The 19,199-nt window shown below is 35.0% G+C and overlaps 3 protein-coding genes across 4 annotated transcripts in view; all 3 read left to right on the top strand.

Annotated features, from left to right (window-relative positions):
* Positions 1-19,199, top strand: part of atp7a (ATPase copper transporting alpha) — an 813,847-nt gene that overhangs the window by 49,196 nt on the left and 745,452 nt on the right. The gene's annotated exons all lie outside the window — the stretch shown is intronic.
* On the top strand, positions 1,154-8,180 carry sowahab (sosondowah ankyrin repeat domain family member Ab). Its single transcript, XM_073921814.1, has 2 exons — positions 1,154-4,664; positions 5,940-8,180. Exon 1 carries the CDS (start codon positions 1,245-1,247, stop codon positions 2,577-2,579), a length of 1,335 nt encoding a protein of 444 aa, XP_073777915.1. The 5' UTR covers positions 1,154-1,244; the 3' UTR covers positions 2,580-4,664; positions 5,940-8,180.
* Positions 10,826-17,757, top strand: gdf9 (growth differentiation factor 9). The gene is given in 2 exon segments (NM_001012383.1): positions 10,826-11,257; positions 16,113-17,757. Coding segments are annotated over 2 exon segments (1,257 nt in total). The 5' UTR covers positions 10,826-10,902; the 3' UTR covers positions 17,015-17,757.

The raw sequence follows: 19,199 nt of genomic DNA on the forward strand, positions 1-19,199 counted from the left end.
GGCTGTTTGCTTACTTAACCACTTCAGAAGGTGATCTGGGATGCATTCCAAATGAATCTGGACAGGTATAATTTTATTGACGAAATTAATATAAATATTATATTAATAAATTACGACCAGGAGAAAAACAGCGGACCATAGTAAATTAATTTGAATATATTTTGGCTATTGCTGATATTCAAGAATTTTCAGATGTACTTTTTTAACAAAGAGACGAGAAAAATTCTGCAGAATTCATTATAATTGTTTTATTATTTATTTATTTATTTATTTATTTATTTATTTATTTATTTATTTATTTTTATTGAAATGGCCAAATTGTGACTGAGGATAGTTGAATGTGCTGGCCAGTTTGTTTTCTGTCTAATAAATGATAGTGGGCTACAGTTTTTTTTACTTTAAAACTTTAACAGATTGCCATTTTTTCCTAATGATACATGATGTAATAAATTTGTGTTTTAAAAAATGTTCTTGTTTAAATTTTTTTATTGCAATTTTTTAGAAAATATTGTAGTACATCAAAAAGTGTGGTTATGATGACATCTGACTAGTTAATCCAGCAACAAAAAATCACTAAAATGCAGTATTTAAATCTCATAGTTGAATAGAAACTATACGAGCAAAAAGGTAAACTTTTTAAGAAAAAAAAGAACCACTCCTTTCACCAGGCTGGCTACGGGCCTGTTTATACCATATCATAATCTGAAATGTTCAATCAGTCGGCAGGGGGTGCTGCGGCATATTTCTTTAAAAAATACTTATAATGACTACAATCTAAATGCTGGGATGTTTGGGTAAAATATGAAAAGGCCAAACCATTGGGTTAAAAACTTAATTCAACCAATTATCTTCCAATGATTGTTTTTATTATGTCTATTTATTTAGTAACAAAGTTTTCCTGTCACCCCTCAGCTAATTTTGAGCTTCAGTTAAAAAGATAACCAATAAACAAAATGTCCACCAAACAGTTACATTGTCAGTTAAAGTGTTACCAGTGTAGCTAACAGCTGTGATTTCCTTTTCAGCGTCGGGTAGCTATTTCTAAATAGCGGTGAACGAGATGAATGCACAAGGATGCCGCTGCGCGTGACCTCTGCTTCCCACTTACATGCACGCGCAGCCGCATCCTTCATTCGTTGCGCGTTCATGCGTTAGTCTTGGATACGAGCAGGCACGAGGATTTCGGAGGATAACCGGAAACAGCAGGTTGTTGTTGAAACATCGCTCATAACTATTACAGAGAAATGGCTCTGAGTCAAGAAATGATCTTAACTTTTATACTCGAGCACGGAGGAAAAGTGAAAAACTCGGAGCTCGTGAGCAAGTTCAAAGGACTTATAAACTCCAGCGATCCCGCGGAAAAGAAACAAAACAGAGACCTGTTCAAACGCCTGGTCAACAACGTCGCCGTGGTTATAAAAGTCGATGATGTGAAGTACGTGTCTGTGAAGAAAAAATACCAAGGATTCATTACAGGTGAAAACTACTCTCATAATAACAGTTTACATGAGTTAATATCGCCTTGCAAACCGTCGAGTGAAATAGAGCATGTGGATATTATTAATAACAATTATTACCATTGTTCCACCCAAACTATGAGTAATAGCAGTAAAGGTGGAAATAATGATCTTGGTTGTCCTGAAAGTTCAGAGTCTATAACAGCAAGAGTGCTCGGTGTGACAAGTGATGCAAAAAGTGGCAAAACTGGTTCCGTATTTGCTCTTGTAGCCATAAAATCTCCACCAAATCCAGAATACGTGGAAACAGGAAAAAATAACCTCAAAACGCTTGCATCAGATACTAAACCGCCACCTTCAGTATCTTCTCAAAGGAGTATCAAAGTCAAATCGACTGCATTTCAGAGCTGTGTCGGTGGAGAAGGCTTTCTCTACAGGTCTCTGAGAGTCAAACGAAAGGAGCTGGAGGTGCAGGCTTCACCGCAACTGAGAAGGTGTAGCAAAGTCACCAAACCTGGTGAGGCTAAAGACTCGGATGTGATTCCTTTGGGAGCAATGGAGCATGAGTGGCTTGTGAAATCAGCAGCAGGAAGCTGGCGTCAAATTTACAGCCTCCTGCTGCAAGACCCTCATCTGGCAGAGAAGAGAAATTTCATGTCTGGATTCACAATCCTGCACTGGGCTGCTAAAAGCGGAAACAGTGAAATGGTGTGTAAAGTCATTGATGTTTCAAGACAGAGCCGTGCAGGGATCGATGTTAATGCCAAGTCTTATGACGGCTATACCCCTCTCCACATCGCTGCCATTCATAGCCATGAACAGGTGTTGTCGGTGCTGGTGTGCGAGTATGGTGCCAGCACCAACATACGGGATAACAGTGGTAAAAAAGCCTACTATTATCTAAATCCGGATGTGTCAGTCGAGATCAGAAAGATGCTCGGAGACCCTCACAGCCTTCAAAAGGATGCTGGATGTTATTTGAAGGATGATCAGAACCTCTCTAAAGGATTCAACACATTGAGTAAATTATTTCAGCCTCACGTTGCTGGACATAAAAAGACACAGAGACGTCGGATGAGTTTCCATTTCATCAGGGATGAACAGAAAGATCAACGCACTTAATCGCAAAGCATTTCAACTGACAGATAAAGCACTTCAGAAACCAGAACTTGTGTAGCTTGTTGTAGGTTTCAAATAATGTGTGAAATAGTGTTGCTAATTTAATTACATATTGTACAGCCTGGAATCTACATAATTGATAATTATGTTTGTCAATGACTTAGTAAATTTTTACCATATTTATAGCTAGCACAATAGCTAATTAATAGTTTCTAGCACAGCTGAAAGACTGAAGAACTTGTTCAGGTCTAAAGAAATTGGCCTTAAAGCAATGGTCTAAAACTCAATTCCTGGAGAGCCACAGCTCTGCATAGTTTAGTTCCAACCAGCTCCAACTCACGTCATCATCAACCTCCAAAGTTCAGTTCCAGATGCAGTAAAGTTCCCGGATGTGTTCTTGATATCAAGTATGCGTCAATGCAGACTTCTGGGACTTCTCAAAGCAGACTAGAAGTCCCAGAAGTTGGGAAGCGCAGCATTTCATACAGATTTATTATTAAATTTCGGAGATATAACTTATTTGTCTCAGGCATTTCCCTAAATGAGACTGTGAAAGTAAACATTACCATGAAACTATGAAGGAATACATTAATAGTGTTTATTTGCTGAAATTTGTATTAAAATAATTTTTTTTTGTATTGTGCAAGGAGGAAAACAAAGGAGGAAAACAATAAATCGTTTTATGAGTGCTGTAATGTTTATATAATTTTCTATTTAAATGCGTGAAGGTCATGTGACCATCAAGAAGAATGCAGCATCTCATTTCTCACAGGATGCGTTTTCTGTTGTCGCTGTCTCCGTGTAGTCTTGAACACCTTGATTTGCTGGATCAGCTGTGTTTGATTAGGGTTGGAGCAAAACTGTGCAGAGCTGCGGCCCTAAAATCGAGTTCGACTTCAAAACATTAGTAAAGAAAATGAAGCAGTTCAGTCCAAGTCTTCTGGAGAGACTCGATCACTTCACATGACAGATTTTATGTAGTTTTTTTAATTCATATTAAACTATATAAGTGGAGTAAACTGCTCATTTTAAGTTTGAAAAAATAAGTATTGTGTAAAAGGATGTTCAGTGAAGAGAAAAATATCTTTATTTATGCTTCAAGGTTAAAGTCTTATAGATTTAGCATGAGGGCGTGTAAATAATGCGGAAAAAATATTTTTCCAGTTTAGTTATAATTTGTTTCCTTTTTTTAAAAACATTTCTCAAGCCTATTGGTTTGCAAAGACATTTAAAATGACAAATGTTTGACATTATGTTATCATTTAAAATTTGAGTTAAAGGTCAAAGGCCATTCAGGTCAAACCATTTTATCAGATTATTCAAACAGCTCTATTGTGAAAGAATGCGTTATTATAAAATGATTGTGATGATTTGGCCTGTAGAAATAGTCACACTTTGCAATAAGGTTTATTAGTTAATGTTAATTATTGCATTTACTAACATGAACAAACAATGAACAATACATCTACTACTGTATATGTTCTTGTTAGTTAACGTTAGTTAGTGAAAATACAGCAGTTCATTGTTAGTTCATGTTAACTCATGATGCATTAACTAATGTTAACAAGCATGGACTTGGATGTTAATAATGCATTAGTAAATGTTCAATTATGAATAATAAATGCTGTACATGTGTTGTTTATGATTAGTAAATGTTAGGAAATGCATTAACTAATAAACCTTATTGTAAAGTGTTACCAATTAGGTAGACTGGTGGTACAGGACAGGGATACGTTTGAAACAGTTTTACTAACTTGCTTGCTGAACAAGTATTGGGTAAAAGGACATTTAATGAAGATAAAATTATCTTTATTTATGTTTCAAAGTTGAATTCATGTGCTTCAGATTGAGCATGAGGGTGAGTAAATAATGGGAAAAATAATTTTTCAGTGAAGTAACAATTTATTTTCCTTTTATAAAAATAATAATTATAGTTTAAAAATAAACAAGCACTAAAGTAAGTATTTCATTTTCATAGCACTAATTGTCCTGCATTTATGCTGAATGGAATGGGGGGACTTTTGCTAATATTTGAATGTATTATAAGACATAATTCAGGATATTTGGAATGACACAAAAACATCCAGGGCCCGGTTTTTCAAAAGGTTTAATCCGGATCAACTTGATCCAGATTTAGTAATTCTGTTTTTGCGATCCGTGATCAGGTAATCCAGCTTACTTTTTGAGCCAGTTTTTCAAAGCAACATTGAATTGGATCAATCTGATCCGGATAGGAACTTTTCAGGATCACTAAATCTGGATTACCAGTGCTCAAACAGGATAGGACATCACAATGTAGAACTATAGATATGTAAAGAGCGACAAGTAGAACAGTCAGCGTGGGGTCAATATAACTTTATTTTTATTTGAAATGAAAACTAAGAAAATTTTATAAATATTAAATTAATAATAATAATAAATAATAAAAGCAAGAAAAAGCCCACCCCATCCTCTTCCAGCAGTCCGCTCATTTGAGACCTACAACACTGTACATTGAGGATATTTATAATAAGTTTCAAATATAGATGTAAATAAAAAAAAGACTTAATGTCAAAAACTCCACAATAATCTCAGACTTCCTCATCTGATGTGGAGAGAGCAGCTTGTCTGAGCGTACCCTTTAGGAGGCGGATCTCAAGTCATTGGCCTTGGTTTGCTGCAGTTTGGTCAGAGTCAGTTGTTTCTCTGCCAGACGAAGTTGTGCTTCTGCCCTTTCAGTCTCTTTTTGCAATTGTTAAAAGAGATTTAAAAAATCAGTAATTGCCATTCTTTGCAATTTTTGTTCATTCTGTAATCATTGCATGCATCACTAATAAATATTCTAAAAATATAAATATATATCAATTAGAGACAGAATAAAATTGATTGTTTTTGGTCAATTTTCACAGCTGTTTGGGGGATTATTTTATGAGGCCAAACTCTTTCTACTTTGCAGGAGGCCTATACTGAAAGGCTAAATATGTTAAAGCCAATTATCACTATAGCCTGACAGATGAACAAATAAAATTAAAACCTTATGAATAAATACTATACCTCGTACGATACTGCATGATTCAAAAATAGTATTATTTAATACATTTTTTTAAAGTTTTCATTACGTTTTAGGCATGAAATCCACGCTAAATCCACCCTTCTGATGGGATCAGTTTAATCCAGGTTTTTTGGATCAAAGTGATCCAGATCCTACAAAAAAGGTCTGAAAAACCCAAACTAAAGGTTTGATCCGGATCAAAACCAAGATTGGATTACGTGATCTAATCCGATTATGTAATCTGTTTTTTCTTTTGAAAAACCCATTTTTAAGATTTGATCCAATCCCCTATCCAAAATCCTAGTGGATTACTTTTGAAAAACCGGGCCCAGATGTTTCAATGGCAGGATATTTTGCCAAAATAATGCCTGAAAATATTGTTCACGTAATTTTTATATATTTTTTTAAGCAATTGTTATTTTGTCACATGCAAGAAATTACAAATCTCTGACTTTGGGCCACAAAACCAGTACATTTTCGTCAATAGTTAAAATACATGTTTTAGTTCAAATGACAGAATTTTTTTTTATGCCAAAAATCATGTTTCATTAAGATCATTCGTAAGACTCCTATTGTAAATATTTATTTATTTTTCTTCGGCTTAGTCTCTATTCAAAGGTCGTCACAGTGGATTGAACATCCAACTATTCCAGCATATGTTTTACGCAGTGGATGGCTTTCCAGCTGCAAGCCAGTATTGGGAAACACACATTCTCACATACTGAAGCTGCGGTCACACTGCACTTTTCTCCCTATAGGCTTCCATTTATACAAACACAAATGTCTTAGAATGGAAATGCAAGCTCGTGCAACAAGTTTCGTAGTTCGCTGCATTGAAAAGTTCAAGCTTGGTGAACTCTGACCTGCAAAATCGCATCACAAGACCAGTCAAAGATCAAGACATGACCACTTAGAACAGGAACTTAAAACATGGACCAATCTCTCACTTTTTTTAAATGGCTAATCATCTTGTTTAATCCCACCCCTTTTCAAAGGGCCGTACAACAGAATTTTGCACACACAAACTCTAGTGTGACTGGAGTACAAGACAATATAGTTTCTTCAGTTCACCTATATCGCGTGTCTGGACTGTGGGGAAACCTGAGGAAACCCAGGCAAACACGGGGAGAACATGCAAATTTCATACAGAGATGCCAACTGGCCCAGCAGAGACTTAAATCAGCGACCTTCTTGCTGTGAGGCGACAGTGCTAACCACTGAGCTACCATGCTGCTCTACTGTAATTAGTAGTTTGCATGGCTAAACAGTTCATTTAGCAAAAAGTTTGCTTTAAAAGTGATTTAAAGTGATTAAAATGTATAATTACATTAATTTGAACCTCCAGCCCAGATTCCAGATTTGATCCAATCCTGATAAAGCATACATCAATGGAAAGATTGTTTATTCAGCTTTCAGGAGATGTATACATTTCAAAATATAAAACGCTTATCACAGATGTACGAATTTATATCTTCTGCTAAACACAGAATTTTTTTAAAGAATGTTATTGATCACATTTTTTCTGGTCCACACTGACTTGCACTGTTATACTTGTTGTGGTTCTTAAAAATGTCATCTTTTGTCATAAAAAAAGAAAAATAAATGCATGTCTTGAACAACTTGAGGATGAATAAATGATGACACAATCCTCAAATTGTCTACGAAAAGATAAAAATAATCAACATGGCATTTTCTGATTTGCCTCAGAGTTATTCATCTTATCAGTGTTGTACTCTGCATAAAGCCAAAGAAACACTCATGTCATTGAATGAAGGCGAGAGGCCTCTGTGTGGGACGTAGACGTGCTGTCCTTCAACTCATTTTATGTCTGTGCAATCCTGGAGAGATAAACTTTAGCACAGAGCTTTAAGAACTAGATAGACCATGTTAAAATGAGATCAGAACGTATGCAAATGATCACATTACTGAAATAACGTGTGAGAATAAAGGCACGTTTTTAACCAGGAATTTATGAACGTTCGAAACAGCCTGGAAAAGATAATGAGGTCTTTGTCCCAGTCAGGCGGTGATTTAGGCATGATTTCATGGGCGCCGGAGCTTAGCATAACTTCATTCAGAGGCTTTTGACTGGTGTGCAATGATCTGTAATGATGCGAAAGCTCTTGCCCCTCAGTCAGAGCTGCTCTTGTTCGTCTGTGAAGCAAGGTCATTTCACAAACTATATCCTTTGGCTTTACTGTTCACCGTTATGAAGCTAATTTGAGCACTTGCACTGCACATTCTGTACATAAATGTAAGGGATTTTTTTTTGCTATAATTACATTTTTTATTACAGCATTAGATTATGTGTGTCACAACAACTATAGTTAGGCAATTCACAATTGGTCTGTGTTCTGACTCCTGATTTCCAGGGTCATTGTTTGACCTTCAGGATGTTCCCTTGTTTCTTGAACATTACACAGGGTTCCAGGGTTGCCCTCAACATTTAACTGCTTCACTTCACTGGAAACGTCATGGAAAACAAACGATGGAGAATCTATATTAGTTGCCAAATGTAAAAATCTTAATTGTGATTTCTTTTTTTTTTTTCAAATAAAATAATGCACTAATGGTATTGTTTACTGCTTAAGTATGTTTTTTCAACAAAAGGCAACAAAATGAATTTCTTGCCTCAGAACTGAATCGATTGGTTCAGGAATGACATCGGTAGAATAATCGCTGAGGGTTCCCTGGAGGGTTTTTGAAATTGTGGTTTTCAATTAGTAAAATGAATTCATTAGCAAAATAGCGTACAGTATATGTGACACTGGACCAAAACCAGTCCTACAGTATGTGTCCAGTTGTTTTCTGAAATTGAGATGTATACATCATATGAAAAATTAATAAATATGCTTTACATCGATGTGTGGTTTGTTGGTCGCTGTGTAATTGAAGTACTCAGCAATACACACAATATAAATGGCAATAGCCCATATTTGTTTTCATTGGATTTTCACTGTCACTCAATAAACATGAATAAAATGAATTTTGTCAAAATTTAAACGCAGTAAATAGTGGAACATTTTTTAGTCTTTCATGGATCTCTTGTTATAAAAACGGCTGTGTTATTATATTTTTAGGCAAATCTCAAAATTGTCAGTTTGGCTGTCTTAAACATAGTTAAATAAATTATAGCTCTTATAAATACCATTTTAAAAATCATTAATAAATAACTCGGGTCTATTACAAGTGGCTTTTTTTCTTCCATGTATTAAAGAAAAAATTATTTTGTCACTAAAACATGTCTTTGGTCTGACATTATACTCTCATTAAAAAATTTAGTTAAATGACTCGATTCAGGTCAAACCACTTTAGCAGAATATTTAAACAGCTCTATTGTGAAATAATGCACTATTATGGAATGATTTTGTAGGAGTGCAATCAGTGCATCTGTATTATTTGGCCTGTACAAATTAGGGCAGACTGGTGGTACAGTACAGGGGGTACAAAACACTTTTGATAACTTGATTGCGGAACAAGTCTGACCTGTGACATTTGCTTTGCACATGTGTATTAGTGTCATCTTTAATTTCTGGGAAGTTTTAAGTACATGTGTTTCTCCATTTTGAACATATCATCATCTTTTTGAACAAATTTTAATTACTCTTCCAGATTGAACAGCTTCTAATCCTATAATGTTACAGTTAACATTTTCCTAAAATGTAAAACTCTGTAAACTGGCAGTATTGCATGAATTTATGTCATGCAAGATCACCTTAATTGCATTCTGACAATGCAAATTAAAACAACGTTTGAGGTTTGTAAAATTCAAACTGTCTACTTCCCATTGACATTGTCTAACAGGAAGGACAAGTGCATGCTGTAAAATATGGGTATAATCGTTACAACCTTTCTTATGGGTTATCTGCAGTTAAAGACTTTGTTTTAAGGGATAATGCACCCAAAATATGACGTCATTTATTCTCTCATGTGCTTTCAAACCTTTATGGGTTTCTTTCTTTTGTTGGAAAATGCTGGTTTCTAGTGTAACCTTAACTGGTTGGCTTCTTTAGCCGGTCATCAGGCTGGTTTTAAAGGGGTTTGGGCCACTACCAGGTTGGGAGACCATCCAAAACCTGCTAGGTTCAGCTTAAACAAGCTAAGACTAACCGTCTAGTTGGGCTGGTTTCAGCTGGTTATTCCAGCTAATTTCTCAGCCTGACCATCGAAGACCAGCCTGGAAGTGGCCCAAACAAAACCCATCTAAGCTAATTTAAGCTGGTTTCTTCAGTAGGGATGCCATGAACTTCCATAGTAGAAAAAGGATGAGTAAATTATTGCAGAATTTTCTTTTTGTGTTTCTCTATTGAAACTGATGCTTCAAAACATTTATAAGTGATCAAACATATATCTGTATGATTCAATAAGATCTTCTAAAGCAGAGATGCTCAAACTAGGGCCCACGGGCCAAAGTTGGCCCATGGTGACCTTTGATTTGGCCCACCATCACATCTGAGAAGAGAGGGAGAATGATGGGGATGGTTTCGAGATTGTCTTTTCAAATTTTATTCAACCCTTTGTTTCTTTTATTGTTAAACACTAACTGAATGTTAAAATTAAAAGGTGTAAATGAATCAGATTTTGTTTAAATGTACACAATGCCACAGGACAATGTAGAGACTTTGGTGAGCAAAGAGTCAAAGGCAGATTCTGCTTGACTATTCAGCATTGAACTCCACTGTGCTATAAATGTGATTGTTTACGTTTTTAAGTTATAATTTTAAAAAAGTTATTACATTAGTATGATTTAAATAATAACAAAGATTAATACTAATAAAAATAATGAAGTAATAATTAATGCAATTTAAAGTAATGTTTTATTAATTTTAAATTATTATGAAATAAATTAGGAAATTATACATGGCAACTTTAATATAAAATAGTTTGGTATGTGCACCTCCGGCCCACGGCTCTTGTTTGGTCACCCTTGTTCTAAGAGATGTGCGCTTTATATCATGTTAAGATTTAATTTAGCTTTAACTGTAAACATTAATCAGCCAGCTCTCATTTCCCTTACTGAAACGTTATCATGTCTGTCAACATAAATTCGATCTAATTTGATGCATCAACCATTAAAAACTTCAAATATATAACACCAAAACCGGATTTACACCAATAGTCGCGTCTAAACCCACTGATGCGCACTTTATGCAAACCTTCACCGGCTTTTGTACCCAAAACATCGGCCTGATTGATTGGGCACACCTGTCAGGAAAAGGCGACGGAAGTGTAGTTTGGCCGAAGACACCGAGGTTTTCTCCGGGACCGTTCTTAAATAAACCGACGTTATTTATTATGGCGACGCTGTTTTTTAAATGTAGTGCGCTTTGTTACCTACCCAGATCATTAATTGTCCTCGCAGTTCTCGGACTGTCAATTACATCAAGCTACAACTTTGAAAACGAGTCTGTTGAACCCGACGTGCCCCTTCAACATGGTAATATCCTGAGCCCTTTGTTAAAGGCTTTGTCAGAGCAGAACCCATGGGGAGAGTTTACACACCGAACCAAACCTGACTCCAGATATGTGCGCTACATGAGGAGACTGTACAAACAGTCATCCAAACCCTACAGGAGCCCCGAAGCCTCTCACCTGTACAACACCGCTCGTCTGATCACTCCTAGGGAAGAGTGTCTCAAGCAAAACAGAGGTATGCTTATTATTACGCCACAATCTAAAAGTACAATGTTTGGTTAAATAAACGAAGGGATGCATAGACACATAGAGATCAGAAACTGATATATTAGGCTGTGCTGTTTCTGAAGTACAGTAGACCTATATATCTTATGTATATTCACCTGAATAGCCTGCTATGTTCCATTTCTTAAAGTATTTAACAAAATGCATTGAATACAACAATTAATATCTCATAAGCTCTCCTAAATATCGCCGGTTTAGAGTTCAATAGGTTAATACCAAGCGATTATTAACATTTTTCTAAGCATATTTTAGGCAAAATGTTGCCAGTTGGCATTTCTGTGTGGAGTTTGCATGTTTGCCCCGTGTTGGTGTGGGTTTCCTGCGGGTGCTCCAGTTTCCCTCACAGTCCAAACACTTGCATTATAGGTGAAATTAATAAACTAAATTGCCCTTAGTGAACAGTATGTGTGTGAATGAGTGTGTATGGATGTTTCCCAGTACTGGGTTGCAACTGGAAGGGCATCCGCTGTGTAAAACATTTGCTGAATAAGTTGGCGATTCATTTTACTGTGGCAAGCCCTGATTAATAAATAGACAAAGCCTAGGGAAAATGAATGAATGAGATTTTATTGTTGACTTCATTCTTATTGGTGGATCTGCTTAAGGGGACAGCTCATCCAAAAAACCAAACAAACTCACCTCATGTCATTCCAAACCAGTAAGAATATCAGTATTTTCTGGACTGCTGGATTTATATTTATTATATAAACATTTCATAAGCATCACTGTTTAAGATTGTAGTTTAAAGTTCAGATGCAGCATTCAAACTGTAGGAGTCGAAAGGACTTAAAATGATTCAAGATCTTTACTTGACAGATTCAAATAGAATGATGTCCTTTGAAGAGTTTAGGCTTACATTTAATATTAATATTAATATCTTCAATTAAGAAGTTTTGGTTCAATTAAAGCGAATCAAGATAATGATCTTAGACCCTTGTATTCATCTTTAGAAAACTTGATGATTAAAGATAATTTGAGAAAAGGTATCATATCAGAGTTTTATGGTTTGCTGACATTGAACTCACCCGAAAATTCTTATTGTAAGTTGAATGCATGGAAGGAAGATTTACAGTCTGAAGTTTCAGAAGAAGATTGGGAAAAAGCCTGCACTAAAGTTCACACAATGTCTATAAATTCACGTCTTAAACTTATACAATATAAATGAATAATACGAACATACTGTATGTAACACCAGCAGAATTAAATAGGTATAATAAAAAAAAACATTCCAGATATTTGTACAACATATTTGGAAGCTAGAGGAACCTTGTTTAACTGTATTTGGCAGTGTACAAAGATTAAATTATTTTGGGAAGAGGTAAGAGTCATATGTGAAATTATCATTTCAAAATGAATCCTCCTTGACCCAAAGCTTTTTTTGCTAGACTTATACCCAGAGGACTCAAATAGTAGTAGAAGTGAACAAGTATTTCTAGACCTCAGCTTGGTTTATGCCAAAAGATGTGTAGCTTTGCTATGGACAAAGATGCAAAGACCAAACGCTATTTAACGGATAAGACAAATGTTGTCAAGCCTGCCATTGGAAAAAATTACTTATTTACTAAAAGCTAAACAGCATGTATTTAAAAACATATGGAGTCCTTTCATTAGTTATATCGAAGAAGTGGAATTAACAGAGGAAAAATTTGCTAAATAATTTTTGGTGAACAATGCAGTTCCAGTCTTATAGTTCTGTATAGATTCTGCAATATATTTGCTGTACCTGCTACTTAGTATGATTATAATTGTTATGTTTGAATAGATTACCATTAACAACAAAAAAAGAGCAGTTTTTAACTTTTTTTTTTTTTTAGTTTTGTTTGTTTGTTTCTTGTTAAATGTTTGTAAAATGATGTATTTCGATGTGTACAAACTGAAAACGGAACAAAAAATATTATGGAAAAAAAGTTTGTAGTTTAGGCATTTAATAATCCTACAAATTATTACAAAATACTTTATTACAAATATTTTTTTTTTTCAGAAATACACAAAATAAGTAACTCAATAAATGCATAATACCTCACAGACTTAATTTTGTATCAGTAACATTTCATAATGCTTTTTTAACAAATTAAATTCTTTATGAAAAAAGTGCAGGCATTTAAAACATGATTATAATGTGTACTTTTGATAGCAGTATAGCACACTGTACAAACAAATCTGTTATTTTAAGTTTTTGGGTTGTTAAATTAAAGAAACTTCCTTAAATTGAAATTTCTGGTTAATTTCAGTAAATTACTGTCTGTTATTTTACAGTAAATGTCTGTAGTTTAGCGGCCGTTATTGTAAGTTTTTTTTTAACGTAAAATAACAGACTTTTTTACAGTGCATGTTACTATTTGGAATAAAAATGAAGCATAATATACGGTAAAACTATGTATTATAATCACTAGGTAGAATAAATAAAATACTACACTAGTATTCCAAACACTATTACAATAAATGTTCTTTGTATAAATGCCATGTTCACACCGTTCAATATTAGACTGATTCGTAACAATCAATTTGATGTGGGGTGTTTTGGTGAGTCGTAAGTTAATTATTTTATCTTAAATAGTTTGTATTCAAGCAATTCTTTATTTGTAGCTCTTCTCAATCTCCTGACAGAAAAACAAGCAGGTTATTTCAGTCCTCTACAAATGGTTCGATCACATCCTAGACCAGGGTTGACCAAACTTTTTCGTATAAAGGTTCAAAAACCAAACTTGATTGAGGGCTGTGGGCCGAAGTTAAATATACTAAACCGTATTACATTAAATTTGCTCATTTGTTTGCTTATTATTTAAAATAGCTAGAAAAAGTTGCTTTAAAACATTAAATGATGATGCGGTATAATTTTTTAAGTTTTATAATCAACTAATTTTTGTAAAGACATAAACAATCCCTGAATCCCATTTATAACACAATGGAGCTCAATACTGAATACACTAATATATGTGCTACTGCCTTTGCCTTGATTTGCTCACCCATATCTTGTGCATTGTTCTCTGTCTAGTAACAGAATTTACATTTTAAAAGTCTGATTCATATGAACCAGCTGGGCTAATTGGGTTTTTTGTATCTCCTCAATTAAACAAAGAAATAAAAAGGGTATACATTAAATTCGAAATGACCATCTTTGTCAAAAACACTAACCAAATCCTACTCCCATCTTTTCAGATGGGATGGTGGGCCAAACCAAAGGTTACCCTGGGCCAACTTTGGCCCGTGGGCCCTAATTTGGGCATCTCTGTCCTTGACATTTCTGTAAACTGTTGTCAAACATGGCTAAACAAAAGGGAGACAATGCTTGATTTATCTGACAAAAAAGATATACTGCTTTGGTAGCCACTGTTTCCAGAGGTCAGTAGAGTACAAAAATGTCCATAAGGGACATATCAACAACCCACAGACCCACCCCACCCCCGCCCACCCTACGAACCAAACCTTATATGTACACAATTGCAATATTTTGCTACTCAGCATAAGGATTGCCTTGCAGTGGTTTAGCATAAAATAGTGATTTCATTCATTCATTTTCTTGTCGGCTTAGTCCCTTTATTAATCTGGGGTCGCCACAGCGGAATGAACCGCCAACTTATTCAGCAGGTTTTTACACAGCAGATGCCCTTCCAGCTGCAACCCATCTCTGGGAAACATCCACACACTCATTCATACACACACTCATACACTACAGACAATTTAGCCTACTGCATGTCTTTGGACTGTGGGGAAAACCGGAGCAGCCAAAGGAAACCCACACAAACGCAGGGAGACCATGCAAACTCCACAAAGAAACGGAAACTTAGCCGAGGCTCGAACCAGCAACCTTCTTGCTGTGAAGCGACAGCACTACCCACTGCGCCACTGCTCCATTCATTAAATGTGCAAATAAAATATGATGCACAGACTTATTAATGATTCCTACTTGTCTTCCTCGTGATAAAGAGTAGGCAAAATCTGATGTGTAGTGGGGGGAAAAAAGAAGAATGACTTCATCAGAAGCTGGATTCGAACCGAGTTCTTCCTCGAATGTGTCAAAACATATTGCTATGCGCTTTACGAGCTACGCCACTCACGCTGCTAAAGTCATTACAAAATGTTACACCTATACGTCGCACTATTTCTTTTTTTTATCCACTCAGTGCGATGTTAAGACCCAACTGTGTTAATCGCATTAGCTAAACTCTCCCACTCTATTTTTTTTCTTTTGTTATTAATTCCAGGGGACAAACTTGCAAATAACACAGTTTTTCTCCGGTCTACCTCTGAAAGCAGCGCCTCCAAATCACATTCTGTTAAAAGTTTCTCTTTTTGCTTGCTTTTGCCATTGCTTTTTCGTTGGGTTTTGCCAAAGTAAAGTCATTAGCATATTCATACGGGGGAGGAATGCACTTTTTCCGCTCAGAGTTTACTTTTTTTTTCAATTGCGAGCGCACGGTGTGCAAGGGTAAAGACGTGAGGCGCAGGAGGTGTTTAAAATGCAAGGCACAGCAGGGCGCATAAGCAGCGTGCAAAACGCTCGCTGTCGTTTGTAAATGAACTAAGAACACATTGGGCCCTGGGGCTATAATAAAGGTTACCAATTGTTTTTATTTTATTTCCTCCTACTTTAAGCCAAAATCTTTTTTTTTGTGTGTGAAAAAAAAGAAAAAATGAACAATGTCAGTTTTCTTAGTTTTTCTTTTTTGTTTGAAAACAAATGCGGAATGGATGGAAGATACCCTGATTGATGGCAAACCTCCTTTTGTAACTTTAATTTAGAAGCTTCTTTCAAACAAATAGATGTGTTGCAGAAAGTAACATGACTTGTTTTATTTTGTCAGAATTCTTCATGCAAGACATTTCCTACAGTCTGAATCGAGTGAGGTCACAAGAACACTTGCTAAAATCCGTCCTGCTGTACTCCTTCGACCACAACCACCTCTCTCCATTCTCATTGCTCTGTTATCTTGACATGAAGGAACAGAAATCCTCCAAGGATCAGATGTGCTCCAACCATCTGGGCATCCAGCACTCGGTCCCCCTGCTCAGCTTCCGCGTCCATCACCGCTGGGTGGAGGTGGACGTGACCTCCTTCCTTCATCCTCTCATTCAGGCCCATAAGAAGGACATCCACCTACTGATCAACCTGACCTGCGTCGAAGATATGATCTCCAGACCTGGAGGCCAGATTCATAAGAGTCCTGTTGAGTTAACTCCCAGATCTCCATCACTCCTTCTCTATCTTAACGACACCAGTGAGGTGGCGTACCAGAGAAGAAGCACACAGGGCAGGATGGTGGATCTGACATCAAACCATTGGGATGGAAAGTCCACATTATGGGAATCGACTTCTCGAAGGCGACGAGGCACCCTAAAGAGTTCAGAAACCAGCATGCCTAAACTCGTCCCCATGTATGAGTTTACGACCGATGATTGTGACCTGTATGATTTCAGAGTGAGCTTCAAAGAGCTCAAACTGGACCATTGGATCATTGAGCCTAAAAAATACAATCCGAGGTACTGCAAGGGATCTTGTCCGAGGAATGTGGGTTTTATGTACGGGTCGCCAATGCACACCATGGTTCAGAACCTCATTTATGAAAAGTTGGACTCTTCTGTGCCCAGACCTACATGCGTACCATCAGAATATAACCCTTTAAGTGTTTTAACCTTTGAGAATGACAAATCCTATGCTTATAAAGAGTATGAGGAGATGATTGCTACTAAATGCGCTTGTCGATAAAATTAATTTGGCTGGTTGAATTTTTTTTTTTTCCCTATTTTTTGTGATACTACATTGCTTTGTAAAACACTGACCTATTTTTTTTGCACTGGCCATTCTCATTATGAAGATGATTAATGACCACGTGTGTCAGATAATTTGCTGAAATGTTTATTTGACATTACCTTTTTATCTGACTCTGTAATGCTCCAAATATTTGAATGAATTTCGCAATTGAGTTGTTTTGGTGTTTTCAGGTTTTTTTTTTTTTTGTAATATAGTTGTATATGGGGGTATTTAATTGGCTTAAAGGATAATTTTCTACTTTGATGAGAAGTTCTGTTATTTTAAGTTTTTTTTCTCTTTAGGTTGGTGGTCTTGTCATGCACTTTCTATTCCTTAAACATGAATTGCAAAATTTTAATACTTCTGGTTCTGGACAGAATATGAAAAGTGTGGTTCTATTGTCTTATCAGAACACTTTTACATTGTTTTTTAAAACCTGGGAATTGCAGACGGTTGTCTCATGGGCAACCTCTCTCTTCTTGATGTCCAGAAAATAAGTTGCCCTAATTGTGGGCAACTTGATATGTGTGTATTAACTGCTTTAAAGAAAGTAATGGATGAGAATGTGTGTCACGTGCCTATTTATGTAATTTATGTCTTTGTAATTTGGTCAGACTGGCTTTGGTTTCACAAAAAAAAGTGTAGAGGAGAGAAAAAAAAATCCCATATGAAAATATAAAATAAAAACAAAAAATTCTGCAAACACACTTGATTTGTTTATGTTTTTAATAAAACATAAATGTTTGTCATTAGATGTTTGTTTTTTAGAGAAAAGCCAACATAGTCAATTTTTATACATTATTAGATTAGTACTGAATGCATTGTGATTTGTCATTTATTGTAGCTTTTAACAAAAAGTAAACTTTAATAAATATGTGACTTTTTGCTCTTAAAGTGATTTCAGATTGGGGACTTAAGAGTAGAGTATTTATTGAATATTGGAGTAATAGTGTTTAATAAGTAGTAAAAAACAAATATAACGTCTGATAAAGGGCTGTTTTACTCTTTAGAGTAAAATGATATGCATATTTCAAAATAAAAACAATTGTCCACAATATTTACTATATACATATTTGCTATATTTTTTTAACTCTGCAAATAATTTTTGCCATTTTTTAATATTTATTACAATATATATTCGTACCAATATATAATATATTCAACTTTAATATTGATCTCACAGTTGCAAAATGTATTTGGCATATATTTAAAATATATTAGCAACAAAATCATGAAAAAATAAATAAAAAAATGAATAAATGCCGGTGTATATATACTGAAATATTTGACGTAGATAGATTAACATTATAAGCGTGCAAATGACATTACTTTTGACATATCAAGAGCGTGTTCAGGCTTTATTATAATATATATTAGTCAACATTTGAAGTGGATCATCACCTTTTATCAAAGTTGTCCTAAAACTATTGAACAACACCTACTCTTGTCCTAGGACAATTTTGAAAAACATTTTTGACTCACTTCGAATGTTGACAACTGTATTTTCGATTCAATATTTAATATATATTGGACTTTTATATTGAGCCCCACAGCTGCGAAATATATTTGTCATATATTTAAAGTATATTTGCAACAAAATCACGAAAAATAGTAAATAAATAAATACCAGTATGTTTACTGAAACAATAAAAAAAACATATATACACACACACACACACACACACACACACACATATATATATATATATATATATATATATATATATATATATATATATATATATATATATATATATATATATATATATATATATATATATATATATGTGTGTATGTATGCACATAGTTGAAGTCAGAATAATTAGTCCCCCTTTTATTTTTTTTTAAACAGCAAGTATGTCTGATACTATTTTTTTTTCTTTTGGAGAAAGTCTTATTTCTTTTTATTTCACCTAGAATAAAAGCAGTTTTAAATTTTTAAAGCCATTTTAAGGTCAAAATTATTAGACCCTTTGAGCTATATTTTTTTTCGATAGTCTAGTGAACAAACCATCATTATACAATATTTTGCCTAATTACCCTAATCAAATTAACCTATACATATAGGTTATATAGGTATGTGTGTATATACATACACACATACGTGTGTGTGTGTGTGTGTGTGTGTGTGTGTGTGTGT

Source organism: Danio rerio, chromosome 14, assembly GCF_049306965.1.
Source record: "Danio rerio strain Tuebingen ecotype United States chromosome 14, GRCz12tu, whole genome shotgun sequence".
Lineage (NCBI taxonomy): Eukaryota > Metazoa > Chordata > Actinopteri > Cypriniformes > Danionidae > Danio > Danio rerio.

Coding starts and splice junctions, on each gene's coding strand:
- sowahab (XM_073921814.1), top strand. CDS start 1,245: ATGGCTCTGAGTCAAGAAATGATCTTAACTTTTATACTCGAGCACGGA.